The sequence below is a fragment of the Pomacea canaliculata genome, linkage group LG7 (genome assembly GCF_003073045.1).
Source record: "Pomacea canaliculata isolate SZHN2017 linkage group LG7, ASM307304v1, whole genome shotgun sequence".
NCBI lineage: Eukaryota > Metazoa > Mollusca > Gastropoda > Architaenioglossa > Ampullariidae > Pomacea > Pomacea canaliculata.
This window is the reverse complement of record NC_037596.1, coordinates 9,540,066-9,557,798: the sequence shown is the minus strand read 5'-3', so window position 1 is coordinate 9,557,798 and position 17,733 is coordinate 9,540,066. Positions and strand designations below refer to the sequence as shown.

Below are 17,733 nucleotides of genomic sequence, written 5' to 3'. Positions count from 1 at the left end.
GCAGAAAACTGAATTTATTTTAAACATTTTAAATGACACAAACATTAATCATTTCCCAACATGTGCTGGAGGCACTTAGAAGTATAAAAATCCAGAATGAGTACTAAATGCTGGCAAAGCCTACAGATCAAATATATTCTCAGTCAGTTAACAGAACTCTCATCTCTGTGTAATTTATACAGATTTATAACTGCACAAACCAAAACATTGATTCTCTAAATTAAAATGTTGAGGATCTTGTTATTAAAATGTTTACAGATGGGACTGAGCATGAAGTTGATTGCCCCTCTAGAAACGCAAGATTATGAACAACAGCATAACACCAATTTGCTGCAAAAGTTTTGTAAGCATTATAACAATAAATGTAGTTTGAAGCACTTATATGATGTAAACATGCTGTTTTTCAAAGAAATAATTCCTATTTAACATCACAAATCACTTTACTGGGGGAAAATGCTATATGACATCAACATAAGCCATTTTGATAAGAGATGTAAACTTTTACTCAGATGTAAACCTTCAATAAAATTTTCTGTAGTATTAACGTTAACGAATTTGCTCATAAGCCATGTAGGCAGCGAAGGGAAGTAGTGGTCACTTTAAACACATTTAGTTTATTTGAAATTAAAGAAGAAAGTGAGAATACTGCTAGGCTGCTTCAACATATCATATGTACTTGAATTATGATTTGTACAAGAACACCCTTAAAGACAAGATTGGAAAGCAATACAGATAAGTGACAAAGGTCACCTCTTTATTAGCAAGAAAAGATCATAGTGGGGATGTAGTGGTCAATGACCTTTACTCCAAAGAAATGATAAAATAACTAAGCAATGAACAGTAAGTATACTGCTGATGTTACAAAGTTTGCAGTCCCGCCTGGACCTGTTGTGGTTACAGATGTTGACTTTTAAATGATGTACCATGACCTGGCATCTTATAGCTTCAGGAGAGGCTAAGCATTGGTCTTGGCAGATTGCCAGCAGTCTAGCTTATGTATGGTCCATACGTTTTAAAAAATCAACAAAATATTCAATACATGTACAATTTGTTATATATACATAGACAACATGTGAAAATATAAGAAATCAACAGTGTTATACTTTGAGTCTCCAACACATCTCTAAGGCACTTTTAGCATGGCTATGAAAGAAGCCTGCACGCAGCAACTGGAATGTTTCATCTAAAAGTATCAGCAACAAGTGAATTCTAATGTTGAAGAGACTTTACTTGCAAATAATTATTTTTAGTGTCATAGCATTTTACACAGTAACAAGAGAGGTCACTTTAAGGTTTCAAAAAAGGGGCCCACAGGCCTCATTAAAAGAAAAAAAAAAAATCAGAGCCCTTTCAAACAAAATAAGGCCCATCAAAAATGAATTTCTTTTTGTCAATTTCACTCTTCTTTCTTGCCATATATCTGACGTGTAGCAACAAAATATAGTGCAAAATAATAATTTAAAATAAGAAATTGAAGATGTGGATAAAATTTATCAGATACCTTTCTTGAAATCTAAAGTGCACAGGGCCTTAGAAAGTGTTATCAAAATAAAGGCATTTATTTACCAGTTAAGCAAAGGTACTTCCTAACTTTTCAGTTGTCAGAGAATGAGACATTTGAGACTGTACTTCTCTCGGGACCAGTTTCTTGTGAAAGTATTACCTTCCCCAATCTTCTATTTGGGAAGGTACCCAATTCTGGACAGCTGAGTCCACAGGACTGATCTGATGCCAATGCTCAGTTATAAAGCATATGTAATTAAATTTATGTAATTTTTTCTCTTGGTATAGTTATAACTTCATTTGAAATACCTGCATCAGTGAAGTTTGCAACTGAACACACTGTCAGGGTTAGGGCCGACAATTGAATGTATTCTCCATAAAATAACTGAGTCCAGTTTTATGTGATATCAGTTTTATGATCAGTAGCAGTGTTAATTTTTGTGCTTCCATTGAATTTCAGTTGCAGATTATATTTTGTTGTTGTTATTGTTGCTCTTTTCCCCCCTTCTACATCGTTTTTGTTTGGTTGTCCAAAATGAAACAAACCACACCAGAGCCAAACTAACAGCGGTGCATATACAAGCTCACCCTCTTTCTTCCAGCCTAAGATTTTATTGCGCATTTACAGATTACTTCCCCGAAGTGTATGATAAGAAGCTGTCACTGAAGTGCAGATAGTAGTAAGAAAATGGTCTAGTAGAATGGACATCAAATTCGTTAAGTGGACACAGACTGTCATTTCCCAGATTCAGGGTGTAAGAAGCAAAGTATACATAACTGGAAAATAAAATAATAATACTACAGTGTGGACACTAGCGTACATGCACGTCGCACTCAAAACTTAGATGGAATGCAAACATGACCGTAGATGTAAGTATTGACAAGCTGAATGTTGATATCCCCGCTTTTGAGGAATGAAAGATTAAAGATACAGAGAAAGATTAAAAAAGCAATGAAAATAAAGTTTGAAAACTCAGTTGTCTTTATGTTTGTGTCATTTGCGCTGTTCATCCTTCTCTCCTTTATATAGTCTGTTTTTTTTTGTTTGTGGAGAATACATTCAGTCCTAACCCTGACAGTATGTTCAAATAGAAGCCGTTTAGCCTCAGCTCTCAGACCCTACAGCAGTACTGGTCGGGTGGAGAAAGACATTTTATTGCTAGGCTAGTAGGCAGTCCCTGTGATCTCTACCCTACCTATTGTCCAGGTAGCAATTGGAGACGATTGGATACTAGCAGTCCGCATGTGTACTCTTACCTTCCCATTGCAAGGGCAATACTATTCGATTTTGTCGGCCAGAAGTTCCGCCTTTAATTACATAAAAACATTTTATATAGATTGTCACCTGTGTGCATGTTTGTGTGTGGCAGAGAGAGAGCGAGCTAGAGAGAGTGTGCATAATAGAAAAAAAGAGACAATATCATCCCGAATCTTTTCCTGAGCGACAATCTTCATTGATAACATGTCTAAAATACAAATCTTAAGTTACTCAAATACAGAAAATATAAATATTTAACGCATCTGAAGCCTTATAAACAGTTGTCTCATCATTACTCAACATTCCTTCTTTGTGCAACTAATGCCAAATAGGAAAAGCACCAAACGTGTTTTCATATTGTATGGCAGTACCAATGAAAATATAGTGCACTTTCTTTAGTGGAGTCATCCCTAGGAGACCACAAACAAGCTCAATAATGCTGATTTTTAGTGTGATATATGTAAAACAAAAAAATTGTCTCAAAACATAAAATGGGCAATGTCAAAGGCCTCACTAATCTTTATACATTTCCACGATGACACCATTAAATAACCAGTTTAATAGTGACAAAGTTTCTTTTAAACACTATCATTATTTCTCAAAATCCAGTCATTCTGTTCATGATGGTCTAATATACCCATAAAATGCTTGTAGAAACAAGAACTCTCCACTAAAAGTCTTGTATGGGCGTGTCTCCCGATATTTTTTTAAAAGTTTGATTATATCTTACACATTCAAAATTTCAACAAGTAAAAGAAAAAAAAAAAAAACAACTAAGGACAAGAGCCATTCCAAACGGCCAAAAAATTCAAATTTTTACAATGAATTTCAAATGAATATACATAGTAAACCAAATGGCCCTATCAACCAAACTTGAATAGATGACACCATTTTATCTAGCAAAGTCTACTTCATTTTTAGAACAGGCGAATGGATGCATATTCTGTAGGTACGCTGCTATTAACTGAGGAATTATCCGTGGGTGCATTCCGTACAAGGTCAAGTTCAGCATAGTGTAGTCCTTCTTGATTCTTAAGTTTGTGCTTCCCACCCTGTAAAAATATAGGCCAAGATTTATATTTTCACTTCTGTGTTTTAAAAAATCTCAACAAAAGGTTTTCTTAAGTTGATAGTCTCTGCACTGATTTTAAAGCTAACAAAGTTAATCATCCTAGTCTCGAAACTGCTTCAATTGAGGACATATTTTATGCATAGCATAGACTTTTTTTTTTGTTAGAAGCAAAACTATTAAAACTTCATGAAAAAACAATGGTGATTTTATTTACCAATCTCATTATCTTTCCAGATTTTAACTTTTATTTCCTCTTTCAAATAAGAAAAAAAAATTCAATATTAGCTGATTAAGTGATACCCTGAAAACTTAATATATGTTTTGTTTTTTAAAGCATGACTTACCATTCTTCCCTCCCCCTCCACCATAATTTCTGGTATTTTGCAATGAACATGCTGCATGCAGAAAGCCTATGCCATGCAGGAAGCAGTTAATATAGCAGCAACCTAATCTCAGTTTGTCCAAAAGGTATACAAATTTTCTTGGTCATTGCAAACTTTTAACAGTCATGTCTTTGGAGGCTATTTTATGGACACTTATGAGGAGTGGAACTTGAAATATGCATACATTCATCTGTTTTCCCTTTTAACAATGAACTTTCAAAACAACTAAGTTCACATTCCTGCATGTTTTTCAAGCAAGCATTAAACTGTCCAAAATTTAGAAAAGCAAACTCTTCGTGATTTTATATACTGTCATGCTCATCAGCTTTTGACCTGCCAATCTTCATTTCTCAGTAGCCACAACAGTCCTTGTACAACAGAATACTTTTGGCTAATGAATGTGATCTAGAATTAAGAAAATCCATGTCATTTGTATGTATCTGATATCTCACTGAATAATTGAAGACAGTACTACCAAACTTCAAACCATCATTTAAAAAGGATCTTAAAACTGTTATTTTTTCTTATCTTTTCTACTTGTACTTCTCTAAGTACTCCATACTATACCATGTCCTGTGATATTTCTTTTGCACACATATTCATGCACAATCAGCCATTCGCCACAAAAATTCCAGAACTGATGTTATAAGAGATTCAGTTGCACAATTCTTTTATATAACTGAGTTACAACAGCCATGACAGTGGGACATCACTAAAACACACATTAAAACTTGCCTACAAATAGCATGCCACATATCCTGTTAGACCTTTTTATATCTAGAGAACATGCACAGCACGAGAGGATCTCATCAGCATACATAGAAAATGAATTCCAGAGATCAACTGACTACATTAAATTACATTAGATTTTGAATTTAGTAAAAGATGGGGGGCAAAAATTTCTTCCTTGCAGATTAATTCTTGCACTTCTCTTTGTAGTGATTGTTAATAAGGAAGGTGGAATGGTGGTGTTGATTGATGATGCAAAAGACCCATTGAGTATATCGCTGTCAACAGCTTGTGGATCCTAACAATTCTACAGAGTTCTTTTAGTAACAGTTTATATAATGGACTAAGAAGCATGCATGCAACAAATACTCGGGCAAATGGCGGCACATCCCAAAACATGATCAACAGCGACACACGCTGAAATTAAAGGCAACATGCTTTATGATTCTTGTGTGCGCTCTCTGCATTCATTCATAACTCTCTCCATCTCTCCTTGTCCACTTACTGACTCTCAGGGTATTGCCAGTCACACCATACACACCTATTAGAAAGGTCTAGACCAACTGGGTCAAAGCCAGGCTGTCAAGTGTGGGGTCAAATATCCCTTACATCGCTGTCAATCACCAGGCGGCACACCGCCCACAATGGTTACAAAATTTAATTTCTAACAGGGAGGTAAAAATAGCTGGAAAAATTTCTACTTCAGAAATCATTGCTATTTTTATATGTTGAAGCTTGATATCTAGATAAAGAAATTCCTATCTCATCCTCCAGTTTCTAAATGAAGACAGGAAATAAAAGAGTGAAGAAAAAAAAAATATTGTAAAGTACATTCCCCCAAATGGCTTGAAAGTCTCAATCAGGATGAAAACTTGGCTCCATTCAGCATCAATTTGTGTGAACTCCTAACCCAGTTGGGAACCATTTAAAAATGCCTTTAAAACATGTTTGTTAAAGAAACATCTGTTGTTTTAGGCCACAAGTTTCAGTCTGGCTACTGTTTCATATCAACTGTAGGTTTCATTAAGTTCATTTGTTGTACAATTTCTACCATTCGTATTACTCATATAATTGACAAGTACAGCATACATCAGACCTCTCCGGCCCTTGTACTTGTAATCGTTAATTATTTCCCATGCCTTGAAACTCAATTAAATCCACTGACAAAGGCCGGGCCCTTGACAGCCGCGAGGCCCGGGTACACCAGACAGGCCATTACATGTGTTCATTTATTTGTAATCGTACAAGATGTATGGTGACCTCTACACTCCTTAAAATTATTGCAAGCAGATTCAAAATATAATCAGGAAGAAATACTCAATTTTTTCGAAAAGTGGCAGAATATTAGAAGTAAAGATTGCAAACTGTTGAAAGAGTGTAAAACTACTAATACAATCATAGACTAAGGAGTCTGACAGGAAATGAGCTGCCACATAAACTCACAAGGTTCAAACAGTATTAAGGTTCACGCTGACAAATAGTATCAACAGAGTGGAGAATACTTCTCAAATCCCAAATGGATGAGGCATAATTTAAATTAACATTACACCACAGACCCACACACCTATATATTACAATTTATGACAAAAAAAGAGACAGAACTGCTTGAAACAATGAAACAGATGAAGGCATTCATTATAGGCAAAAACAGCAAACATTGCATCTGTAGGTTTTTGAAGTCATGGTAACTGAAAACAAGTAGAATAATCAGTTTCCTTATTAAGTCCTCTCTCGATAAAACCTGGATAGGGAAACAGGGAAACTGATTATTCTTTCTTTTGAATTACCATGACTTTTACTGTTTTACTGCCTTTAGTGCATTTTGGAAAGTCTAAATGGTAATTCTATTTTAATGGTTAGTATGTTTTGAGCTTTTGTTTTGTTTTTTGCTTTTCACTCTTTTGCTCCACCAGCAGTCCAGCTACTCAATCACAGATGAACTGTCGGCGGTGTGCGTGCGTGTGATGTGTAGGTGTGCCTGGAAATGATCTATTTTTAAAAAAAATATATATTGGAAACAGAGCACGCCTCCCATTTAAATTGCCCACTGGGACTAATAAAGTTGGTTGTTATTGTTATTGTTATGTTTAATAAAATGGTTTCAATATGGTCATTCCAACACACAAGCTAAAAATATTATGCAATTGTGGGGGTGGAGTGGTAAAAGGCATTTAAATCCTTAATTTTTAAAAATAAAAGATAATTTTTACGGTTACTTACATTGTCACGGTTCTTGTTGAAGCGATTATTACTCTTGGCATAGGAGACATCTCCAGTACTGGCAGGAGGATATGTGTATGGAGCTGGTTCAGCCCTGAGTTGACAATTAAAACAGGCAAAACTATGTTAAAACAATTTTTTAATTAAATTAAAATACAATTCAAATATGAATAAAAAAAAGAAAAATGTATATGTTAAATTAACAAAACACAACACAAAGTTTTAGTGTACTATATTAAAGAATGCTGAGCTCTGTGTGTGTGAAAAGGGGACGTGTTATTAAATCTATATTATTAGTAGTATCACATGATCTATTTGAACAGGTAAGTCTCTTGGGTATAATTGTGTTGCCCTCCACTGTGTCATGCACCAGAAGAGAAATTTAGAAAATGCTCATGCTCCTTTTTTCCTGGAATTATCTGCCCTTTCCTCTTTGAGCTGTGTTTCTGAAGCTTTCTAGTCTGGCCTCAAACCCCATCTCAAAAATATTTTGCCTGATCAAGCATACTATTCTGCTCAACCCTCATAACACTTTATCTTCATCTATGCACTAAGAGTATGTTTACCATTGTTTCATCTGGTTGCTGACAGTTGTGTTTCTTGCATGGTTCACTGTTAATTTGTAGTCTTTTGTGTGCAGCACACTGATCTTGAATCAATATGGGGAAATGTGCTCTACAAACTTAAGTTTAATCATTTAAAGTTTATTCACTTGTTTAACAGTCACAGTCCAGTCAACTTCTGGTCACTGAAAGTAATGTTCAAATCTATTTTTAACACAACTGTTAAGGTTCCATGTATCCAACACTAATGTAGGTCAGTGTGCAGAGGTATTTTTTCAAAGTCACTTAAAGGACAAGACAAAATACAAGTTGTGTTTTAATGATGGATATGAACACTTCCACAAATTCATGATGAAGAAGAATTGTTTACTTATAATCACATCTAGAACAAAGATCTGAGGTAATATACAGAGATCACTATGTTGTTTCATCAAGTGATGCTACCCAAACCCTTTTGATTTCTGTAGCTCCAGTCTTCAAGAGTTTCTTTTTATTTTGGCCATGTGATCTAACCAACTGTTAAAATAATGCAGATTTGCAAATGTACAATGGTTTATGCATGCATGTAAACACTAATGAATGCAAACAGTATTTAAATAGGAAAACAACGAAAGAGCACAAAAAAACATTTAGTTAACCATTATCTGCTGGAAGGCAACTACTTTCCTTGTTCTCTTTTTTTTCCGTTGTAGTGCCCTTGGGTTTTTGTGGTGTTTGGTGTCTGCTGAATATTGCTGATCCTTGCTTTTAGTTGTATTTGCCTGCCACCATTCTGCCTTTTTTTAATGTCTGTGCCCCATTGTTGTCTTCATCATCATCTAATGGTCTCAAACCCCATATCTGCACCATCTTGATTACAGTTCTGGATTAATTCTCCACTTTCCTGTAGTTGTTCAACATTTTCTGCTCTATAGATCATTTTTCTTGCAACACATTTTGCCCTGCCTGCTTTAGATTCTGAAACTACATGTCAACAAGTATGTACTTGATACTCTGATATATTGTGTACAGTCCTGCCACCTGCTTCATTCATTTTCTTCACAGCCATTATGTTTATGCGACCTCCGTGGCAGTCACATTTGTGCCACATATGGACAAATATATGTTGTTGCTGTCATAACCACTATTACCACTGATAATACAACTACAAATCACAGCTGCAAGTCAAAAGACATGCAAAGAGGAAGAGAAGGCAAGAAAGGGATAGGTCGGTAGTTAAGTGACTGCATCTGTGCTAATGGAATTCAAAAACTACAGTTAGGAACAGGGGGTTGTTGCCCCTGTCTTTTGTTTAGAGATTTCAGAGATTATTGCACTTACCAGTCAGCATATGAGTGTTTTTGCGGCGTCGTAGTTTTGCGCCAGAACCCGACGTAATTTTTATAACGTCATTTTTATGAGGTAGTTTTAGAGGGGAGAGAGGGGTGAAGAATTTATGGAGAGAGAAACGGACGTAAAAACGGAGGAGCTGCGGGACTGTATGTGTTACAAAACTGCTGGCAAACTATCTGAAAGCTGGAATTGAAATATGCACATTAAAATTCCTGACATCAAGGACAAACAGAGGAAGATTTGTTTCTCAATAAGATGGCAATCACTGCATCATTCTTAATGTTGGTCTTCAGACCAGATATCTGTGATGCAAATGACTTCCTGACTGGAAACAACATGTCTGTAAAGTGTTTCTTCAAAGCTGCATTGAGAAGGGGTGAGGGCCAAGGGGTGAGGTTCAGTGGACAGGCTGTCTATAATCTGAATATCCTTGATTTTCTGAAAGTTCTGGTGGGCACATTTGATAACCAACCAATTCACAAAGTCTTCAACACCAGCATTATATGATCACCTCCACAACCACCTGTCAAGGTTCCACATTGGTGTTGAAGACTTTGAGATGATGAGAAAAAGAAGGTAGGAGAGAGACCAGTGAAGACAGAAGATAGGAAAGATGACAGGGAGATGTTTAGAAAAAGAATATAGATGAAAGGGCCAGATAAGGGAGAAAAAGGAAAAGCATAAGAGAAAGGGGTGGACCAGCTTTGTCACCCAGCCAAAGAGAGGATGGATGTTCATCCCCGGTATGAAAAGCTGGGCCCCCAGAATAGTATGTCTGCAAATGGGTAAAATCAGTGAACTTTTCTGCCTCACTTCAGATAATTATATCTGGAAACTTTCAAAGCCACTTACGGTTTCGGCTCAGGATCTCGCGCTGAATCTGAAATGCAAACAGAAGCGAGCGGCATTTTTGAAAAAACTCATTCAGGACCTAGTCTGTTTTTGTTGTAGTGATCCATATTAACATACAGTTAAAAGTCATCTCAAGACACTAACTCCAAAAATATAAGCAAATTTTTATATTTCATTAAACAGATGCAAGACTTCAAACAATAATATGGAAAAGCACAGTGTGATGAATATACGTTAATGTTTTTTGCATAGTAGTAAGCCAAAATGTTCCATACACAAAACAGTTGGGTTGTGGAAATACAATGTACCTGCACGTAAATGAGCTTTTTCTGGTGGTGGTAAGGAGGACAATTTCTCACAGGTAGTGTAATCATCAGAAGGCGGCAAAGTAGTGCTATACATTGTTTATACATTATCAGTGTTTATACATTATTCTGATGTGCATTATTGTTGACCTCTTTTTGAGTGTGATGTTTTAAGCTGTGGATGTGATTAAGAATGGAAAAACTGGAACAATGGTGACTGCAACTGAGCTTTAGCCCATCATCAGAGAAACAAAAATGGCACCCTAAAATAAAAAAAATCACATCTTACATATTATTGGGGAGACAAAAGCAACTAAGTGCAAATGATTCTTTCAAAACATGTTATGAAAAAAGCTTATATAAAGTAATTCAAAGAGCATGGGTTTACTTATTTTGCCCGAACAAGACTTACACTTTTCTCCTGAGCTTCGTTTTCGGTACCACAGAAAATAGACCAGGACGATGACAATGGCAATGAGAATAAGTCCTCCAATAACACCACCAACAATGGCTCCAGTCACACTGGCTTTGGCAGCTACAAAACAACAAAAAACATCAATCTTGATTAAGTATGAACAACACAGTTAAGTATTAAGCATTCAGATATCAACAATAGTCAAGATAGTGAAGATATCAAAATAATAGGAAAGTGTATAAACAAATCATGAAAATAGCTGAAAACAAATAGAATGTATTTAATTGGTGTAAACATATGATGCATTTTATTTTAAAATACTCTAAATCCTACAAAGTCAGTTTTCAAAATGGTGCCTAAAATCTAGAGTGTACACACTAAAATAATTTCTTACTTTTCAAGCATTTGATTTTTAGCCTTTACTTAATTTTTTTCAAGTTATACTTTTCTAAGCAAGACTTTGATTAACAACTCTGTCCTTTTCCCAGTGTATAGTTGTTACAAAATAACACGCTGTGCAAGATTAATTAAAGAAGAGAAGAAAACCTTGGTCTCCTAGGGAATTATTTTCCAATGAAAAATTTTACATTAACTTCCCACTGCTCTTAATGTAAACACCAGTCATGGAAAACTCTGGTGCAATCTGCTTTTAACATTTTCATATTCTTTCGACACTCCAAAAGTTGTTTATCATTACAGTAAAGTAAAATGGCATCTTTTTCTTGGGGAAAAACCCACATATATCATTTATCTTAATCTAAAGAGTTCTCACACTTTTTTTATCATTAAGATATATAGCATATTCTTTGTAACAATAATGCATCTATGGAAAATTAGATATTAAACAGATATGAGAAATAATAGACAAAACAATATGAACACTGAAACATAAATTTTCTAATAAATGAGATTCAGGGTGAAATTATTTGGAAAACATTGAAGACAGAAGTTGCAATTTCTAGTTCAAGACAAACTGAAGGAATACAAAAAGCGACACCTTTTCCACATGCAGTGCAGAAGCTACATACAGGGCTTATACAGACATGAACAACCAAATTCCAGTCACTTTCCAAGCCTCTTTTACATTTTCCAGACACACTTTGATATCAACATCCACTGGCAACATGAAATGGTATTGTATACGTGATGATGATAATTTTCACAAAAGGTAAAATGGTTTACAGACTGCAGCCTTCAATTTTTTTTTTTTGCTCAGACTACTCTCCATTAACTGATAATACTTGACGAATGCATAATTCTCTGATGATGTAGGTGGTTTGTTCATAAGAATGATTTTAAATATTTCCAGGGTCCATATTGCTTGGACAGAACCAAATTTCCTGACTTTTATTTTCTGTTACAGAGATTTTCCAGTTTCAAATCAACACTAATTGACCATGTCATATTTCTGACCATTTCTATATCACAGTTTTTATTATTTAGGTTATGCTTACATTGTGACCGAGTTTATTTTGATTGAAGAATTTGCATGGGTGACGGACTTTCATTTTTCACTTTGCAGAAACTGCTCCTATGTCTTATGTGACATTCTGCAGCATTCCCACATTTTTTTTATTTCTGGAAAATGGCTTCCCACTTTTACAAACTCTGTACTAACCCTGTAGATATATAAAGTGCTGGATTTCTGTGTGCAGCAAAGGTAGCATCACACGCACAAGTTCATGCAATGAATGCAAAGTGCAGGAAACTAACATAACTGAGATACTACAGAGTTTTAAAGATCTACAAGTACTAGTTAGCAATATATATGCTTTATAGTACATGACAAAAGATAGATGAAAGCATAAAAACTCTACAGGTGTGAAGTCAACTGTGAATGTGCACACTGACATTTTATACACACAAACTAGTTACATAAACTATTTTTGCAAATTCACGTTTAACTGAAGACTTCAGGATGAAATGAAGAGGAAGTAAAGTCATTGTTCCTGTTTAAAAAAATGCTTTTTAGTGAATATGTGTTGTTTGTCATGAAAGAAGCACACAGACAGGCCACAAAGTGATTTGATAAGCTGTTAGTCCTACCACATACATTGAAAGCTTTTACTTCAGGAGCAAATCTAAAATGCATGCATAAGGATGCAGCTCTGTTTTTCTTGTAGCTTATGAAAACACGGTATAACATTTTCTTCAGAACTTGTCTGTAGTGGTCACTCAAAGGCAGCAAACATGGCCCAACTGTTCCAGTTCTTGGAGTATGAGTTACTATCTCTCAAGTTACTCTAGCGAAACTTGTTCAGACTACAGCTGAAAATACTGACTAAATGTGTAGCACATATGTTAGCCACACACATTTTTGACTGTGTCAAAGTGCACTGGCAGTTTGTGACTTTTCTTTGATTCAGTGGTGGGGTTGCTTAAATGCCTACATCTTGAAATGGAATTTGTTAGTTTAGAAACAAAATTCTTCCCAGAATTTACTGTTTAACAATGAAATTCAAATATGTTACAACACGAGCAATCATACTTATGATTAGTTTCTATTTATTGCTGTATATGACATTAAAATACACTATTGACATATTCATAAAAGCGATAGGTTTTAAGGCCTGAATTAAAACTTTGAAGGTGGTCAGTATATAAAATGACAGACCAGGGTGTTTCAGACACTAAGGCCAGAGAGCAAAAAGAAAAAAGCTTTCTTCCTTAATGCCACGATTGTGCTACTCTTACCTATTGAGCCCTAAAACTTTAAATGCAGTATTTCGATAAATCTTTAAATTCAAGACATACTTGATATGATTTAGTTTGGGATGGTCAGGTACATAAGAAAGTCCCATTCTAGCAAGAAGAGCAGGTTAAATATTGATAAGAGCTTTATGTGGTCAAAACTGTGTTTAGGAACAAAAAGGATTATTCAGAAGAATGGTGCATCAAATAGAGGACGTGAAACACAATTTTCTGTAACAGTTAAAGCATAAAGACGAGAGTTCTTTCACACTGCATGATAGTATAGATGTAACTGATATTGCGCAATTGCCGATTTCAATCCATAGCATTAACAATGACTTTAATATAATCCAGAAACTGCTTTCGAGTTAATAAAGGACATTACAACAAACAAGGATTTACTAATAAAAGCTACAGTCTTTAACTTGAGCTGATCGATTCACAGTGCAACACAGTGTTGTGAATTGCAGTTCTGTGGATTGTGACATTGGAAACACATCCAGGTTTTGAAAAGCTCATGAGTAAATTTAAACAATTTCACTTTTTACATTATATTTGGTAAGTGAACACCACTAAGTATACATTTTCATCCTTTCCCACTAGGTTTGTGATCTAGTCACACTGGTTTTTTTGAATGTTACCAGTCCATTTATAATTGAGAATTTTGAGACTGGCCTGCAAAAAGAAAACTTTTCCCACCCCTGCTCAGTGGAGTATCCATTCTTGACAAATGGGATGAGTGAAGAAAGTTTGCTGTGTCATATGGGTATGAAACTGGTATGCTTCCAGGTTCTATGCCAATGCTCTATCCATTAATCCTCTCTGTGCTGTCTGGAAAATAAGGCAACAAGGGACCTCAATCTGGTTGTCTGCTGCTGTTCTGGAAGCTGTCTCAAGTGACTGACCTCTCCTTCTCGATGGTTTGCTTCCATGTCTCTTTGGGCTTCCCTGATCCTCTTTCCCTCAGGGCTGTTCTGGGGATGGAGTCTAAAGGCATGCGGTACACATAACCTAGCCATTGCCAGTGCTGCAGTTGGGCTGCATCTGCCAAGATGCACATCCTCGACATATTGCAGCTCTTCAATCGGGATGGTGTTAAGCCAGAAGATCTTTTGTATGCATCACAAACACTATGTTTGGAATACTTTTAGCTTTTTCTTGATGGAAGCTGTGATCTTCCAGCATTCTGACCAACAAAGGTGGTCACTAAGCACATTGATCTTGAAGATCCTGATCTTTGTGTGGATGCTGAGGTCAGTGGATCTCCAGATGGGCTAGCGCATTGCAAAAGCTTGGTTGGCTTTGCTGATCCTGGTATTGACCTCTTCTTCACAGTCCTTATCTGCTATCACCTTGCTGCCCAGGTACACTAATTCGTTTATGTCTACTAATGGTCTCCCACTGATTGTGTGATAGGGTTATTATTCGCCACATTGTTCCTTAGGACTTGCGTTTCTCAAGTGTTGACTCATATCATCCTGGAAGTCTTAGCTTTTCGGTCATTTTTAGGAGGTCTTGGTGCCTATGGGATAGTAGTCCTAGGTCAATGGCATAGTCAAGATCCTCCAAGACTGTGGTCAACTTTTCGGAGTGACATGGTGCATGAGCCAATCAAACGCCAGTCAGAGCAGTATTTGTGACAAGATGCACCCCTGCTTGACGTATGTGTCCACTCTAAAGGGTTCTGTCAGCTGGTTGTTGTGGATGACTTGGCACTCTAAGTTTTTGCATAAGGATGTTGACAGTTTCTTTGGGATGCCATAGTGACGTAGAATCTTCCACAGAAGCACAATGTAGACCAGCGGTTCTCAACCTGTGGGGCGCGACCCTCTGGGGGGTCGCGACGTGCCTACAAGGGGGTCGCGAAGGTGGTCATTTTTTTAAAAAGTTTCTTATACTGGTATTAGTGAAATTAGTTTACATTGTGTAACCGAGTGGTGCGGGGGCTCAAACTCCAATTCTCTTCTCCCTATTCAAGTACACTGTCTCCAAAACTCAAAACACAATCCCCCTCTCAACAATTAAGCCTCCAATCTCCCTCCTCTCGCCTTTTGCCCTCTCTCTTCCCAATCTCTCATCGCTGACTCCCCTCTCCCTCTCCAGTCACACCTCTCTTTTTTTTTAACATCTAAAAGGCACGCATTTAGGAAACGTCATCATTCACACCCTTTCATTCGCATGTGCTCAGTCCTAGTACTCTATAGGTCCTGACAGAAGGCCATGACCAGACAAGGGAAGGACACCACCATATTACAAACAACTGACAAGATGAATGCTTTCGTCCGAAAAATTTCGTTTTGGACGCAAAAGATACGCCAAGAAAATATTTTTGATATGTTTCCGTGCTTGTGTAAGTGCAAGGCTGACGTTAACTTGAATCTTGATCAGGTGAAGAATGTAATTATTGCCCATCTAAACGGACTGCAAGAAAGGTTTCAGCATTATTTCGCTGAAATTGATGTGACTAAATACGATTGGATTCGTAATCCATTTCTGGCTGATCCTAGCACAAGCGGGTTGTCCACAGAAGAAGAGAAGTTCATCGACCTTTCGAGTGACCAATCCCTGAAAATGGTCTTCCACACAACACCAGTGCCAACATTCTGGATTAGTGTCAACGGTGAATATCCTCTCCTTTCTGAGAAAGCAATGAAAGTTCTTCTGCCATTTTCAACTTCATATATGTGTGAGCAAGGATTTTCAGCATTGCCAGCACTGAAGTCTCAATACAGAAATCGTGTGGACGCAGAGGCTGAGCTGCGAATAGCAGTGGGTACAAACATCGCACACAGGTTCGCTTCTCTATGCAACAGCAAGCAGGCTCACCTTCTCATTAATCAAAGTGAGTGTCCAATAAAATAATATTTATTAGCACCGCAGAATTTGCTTTTAGTAAAATTTCATTAACAGTTATACTTCTTGCAGATACCAACTTTGTTCTTCCGTTGTTGATTTCCTCGACGCGGCGTTCGAGGTTATCTAAGGCTCCCCCCCCCCCCCCCCCCCCCCCCGCGCTCTTCTACCGACCTAGCTGGCTAAGGGGGTCGCGGACGTACCGGTGTTCGTCAGGGGGGTCGTCACATGTAAAAGGTTGAGAACCGCTGATGTAGACTGTCAAATGTCTTCTCAAAGTTGATAAAGGCCATATACAACGGACTGTTCCACTCATGTGATTGTTCCCGGATCTGGCACCTTGCCATTCTACATTTTGTGAATGGCTTCCTTAATTTCTTGTAGTGTAATGGGCCTGGTGCTGATCTCTAAGTCTTCCTCCGCTTCAGTGATTTGGGTAGCTTCGGCTGGTTTATAGTTTAGTTTATTCCTTGTCACTCCTCGTGCAACTAGGGCCACAACACCTCACCACCAGACCTGGTTTTGGGCAGTCCACCCCCTACCCAATTGGGCCCATGTGGTTCCGATCTCCTTTGCTTCACTCTCTACTGTTCTTTTCCAAGTCTGCTTTGGCCTTGAACTCATTTTTTAACAATTGCTATAATCTTTCTATTAACTGTACCAATTTGCATTTTTCGCGTGATTCTCTGGTCCATCAAATGCTACTTTCATGTCTCTGTCACAGTTGTATGCACCAAGGTCCTCACAATGGCAGGCAGTAATGTAGAAGTTGATGTAGAGTTTTCACGAAATGTATGGCCTTTACGGTCTCCTTGCCATGCTTTGATGCTTATGCTGCTTCCTCCATTAATCAGAACACTTTGAGTTTGACATTCTTGAGTGGTTGTGATGGAATTTAAGCACAAGTTGACAGGCGTATCAGTGTCTGAGAAACTTGGGGAACAATGTCCTAGGTTGTGTACTAGCTGTCCTTCAGAGACAGAAAATAACGCCCAACTTGCAAATGAGTTGGAAGTTCAGTCAAGGGAAATTCTGACAATGGATTACCAAAGATACTATGTCTTTAAGCTACTCCTTTTATTGTTGTACAACTACTTAACAGTTTAACTTTTGTTATATTCGCCCATAATAGATGTATCCTATTCAGTTACTTAATATCTCGCTGTCTCCCTAGTCACTAGTACAACTGTATCAATAATATCAATAATAAGACCCTCACTGTCATATAAGAGGTGCTTATATATATATAAGTAGAAGGTTCCAGAAGGAATTAGTTATAGCTTGAACATTCTACAACCGTTTAGGCCGACGTAGCAATGACATCATGATTTCTAATCTTGTATACATAGCAACCTCTTCACACCGACAGCTGACGTCGTCGCTCGCTTCTTGTTGTTGTGTGATGTCATTTATTTCATTGATAATGCACTGAGCTGTATGGTAATAGTATAATATCATGTAATCAATAAACATCTACAACAAAGAAGTATCCATTCAGGAAATTTCCTGTACCTGTCCTTCTGGCCTTTGCTATTGCTAGTATTGTGAGCTTGTAGC

At 37.0% G+C, this 17,733-nt stretch overlaps 1 protein-coding gene across 2 annotated transcripts in view; it reads right to left on the bottom strand.

Annotated features, from left to right (window-relative positions):
• Positions 1-17,733, bottom strand: part of LOC112567953 — a 43,456-nt gene that overhangs the window by 5,430 nt on the left and 20,293 nt on the right. For both annotated transcript variants that reach the window (XM_025244904.1, XM_025244905.1), the window contains 3 exons: positions 10,630-10,752; positions 9,913-9,940; positions 7,166-7,259 (listed from right to left, as the gene is read on the bottom strand). In XM_025244904.1, coding sequence (XP_025100689.1) covers positions 7,166-7,259; positions 9,913-9,940; positions 10,630-10,752 — 245 coding nt within the window. The remainder of the gene's footprint in view (positions 1-7,165; positions 7,260-9,912; positions 9,941-10,629; positions 10,753-17,733) is intronic.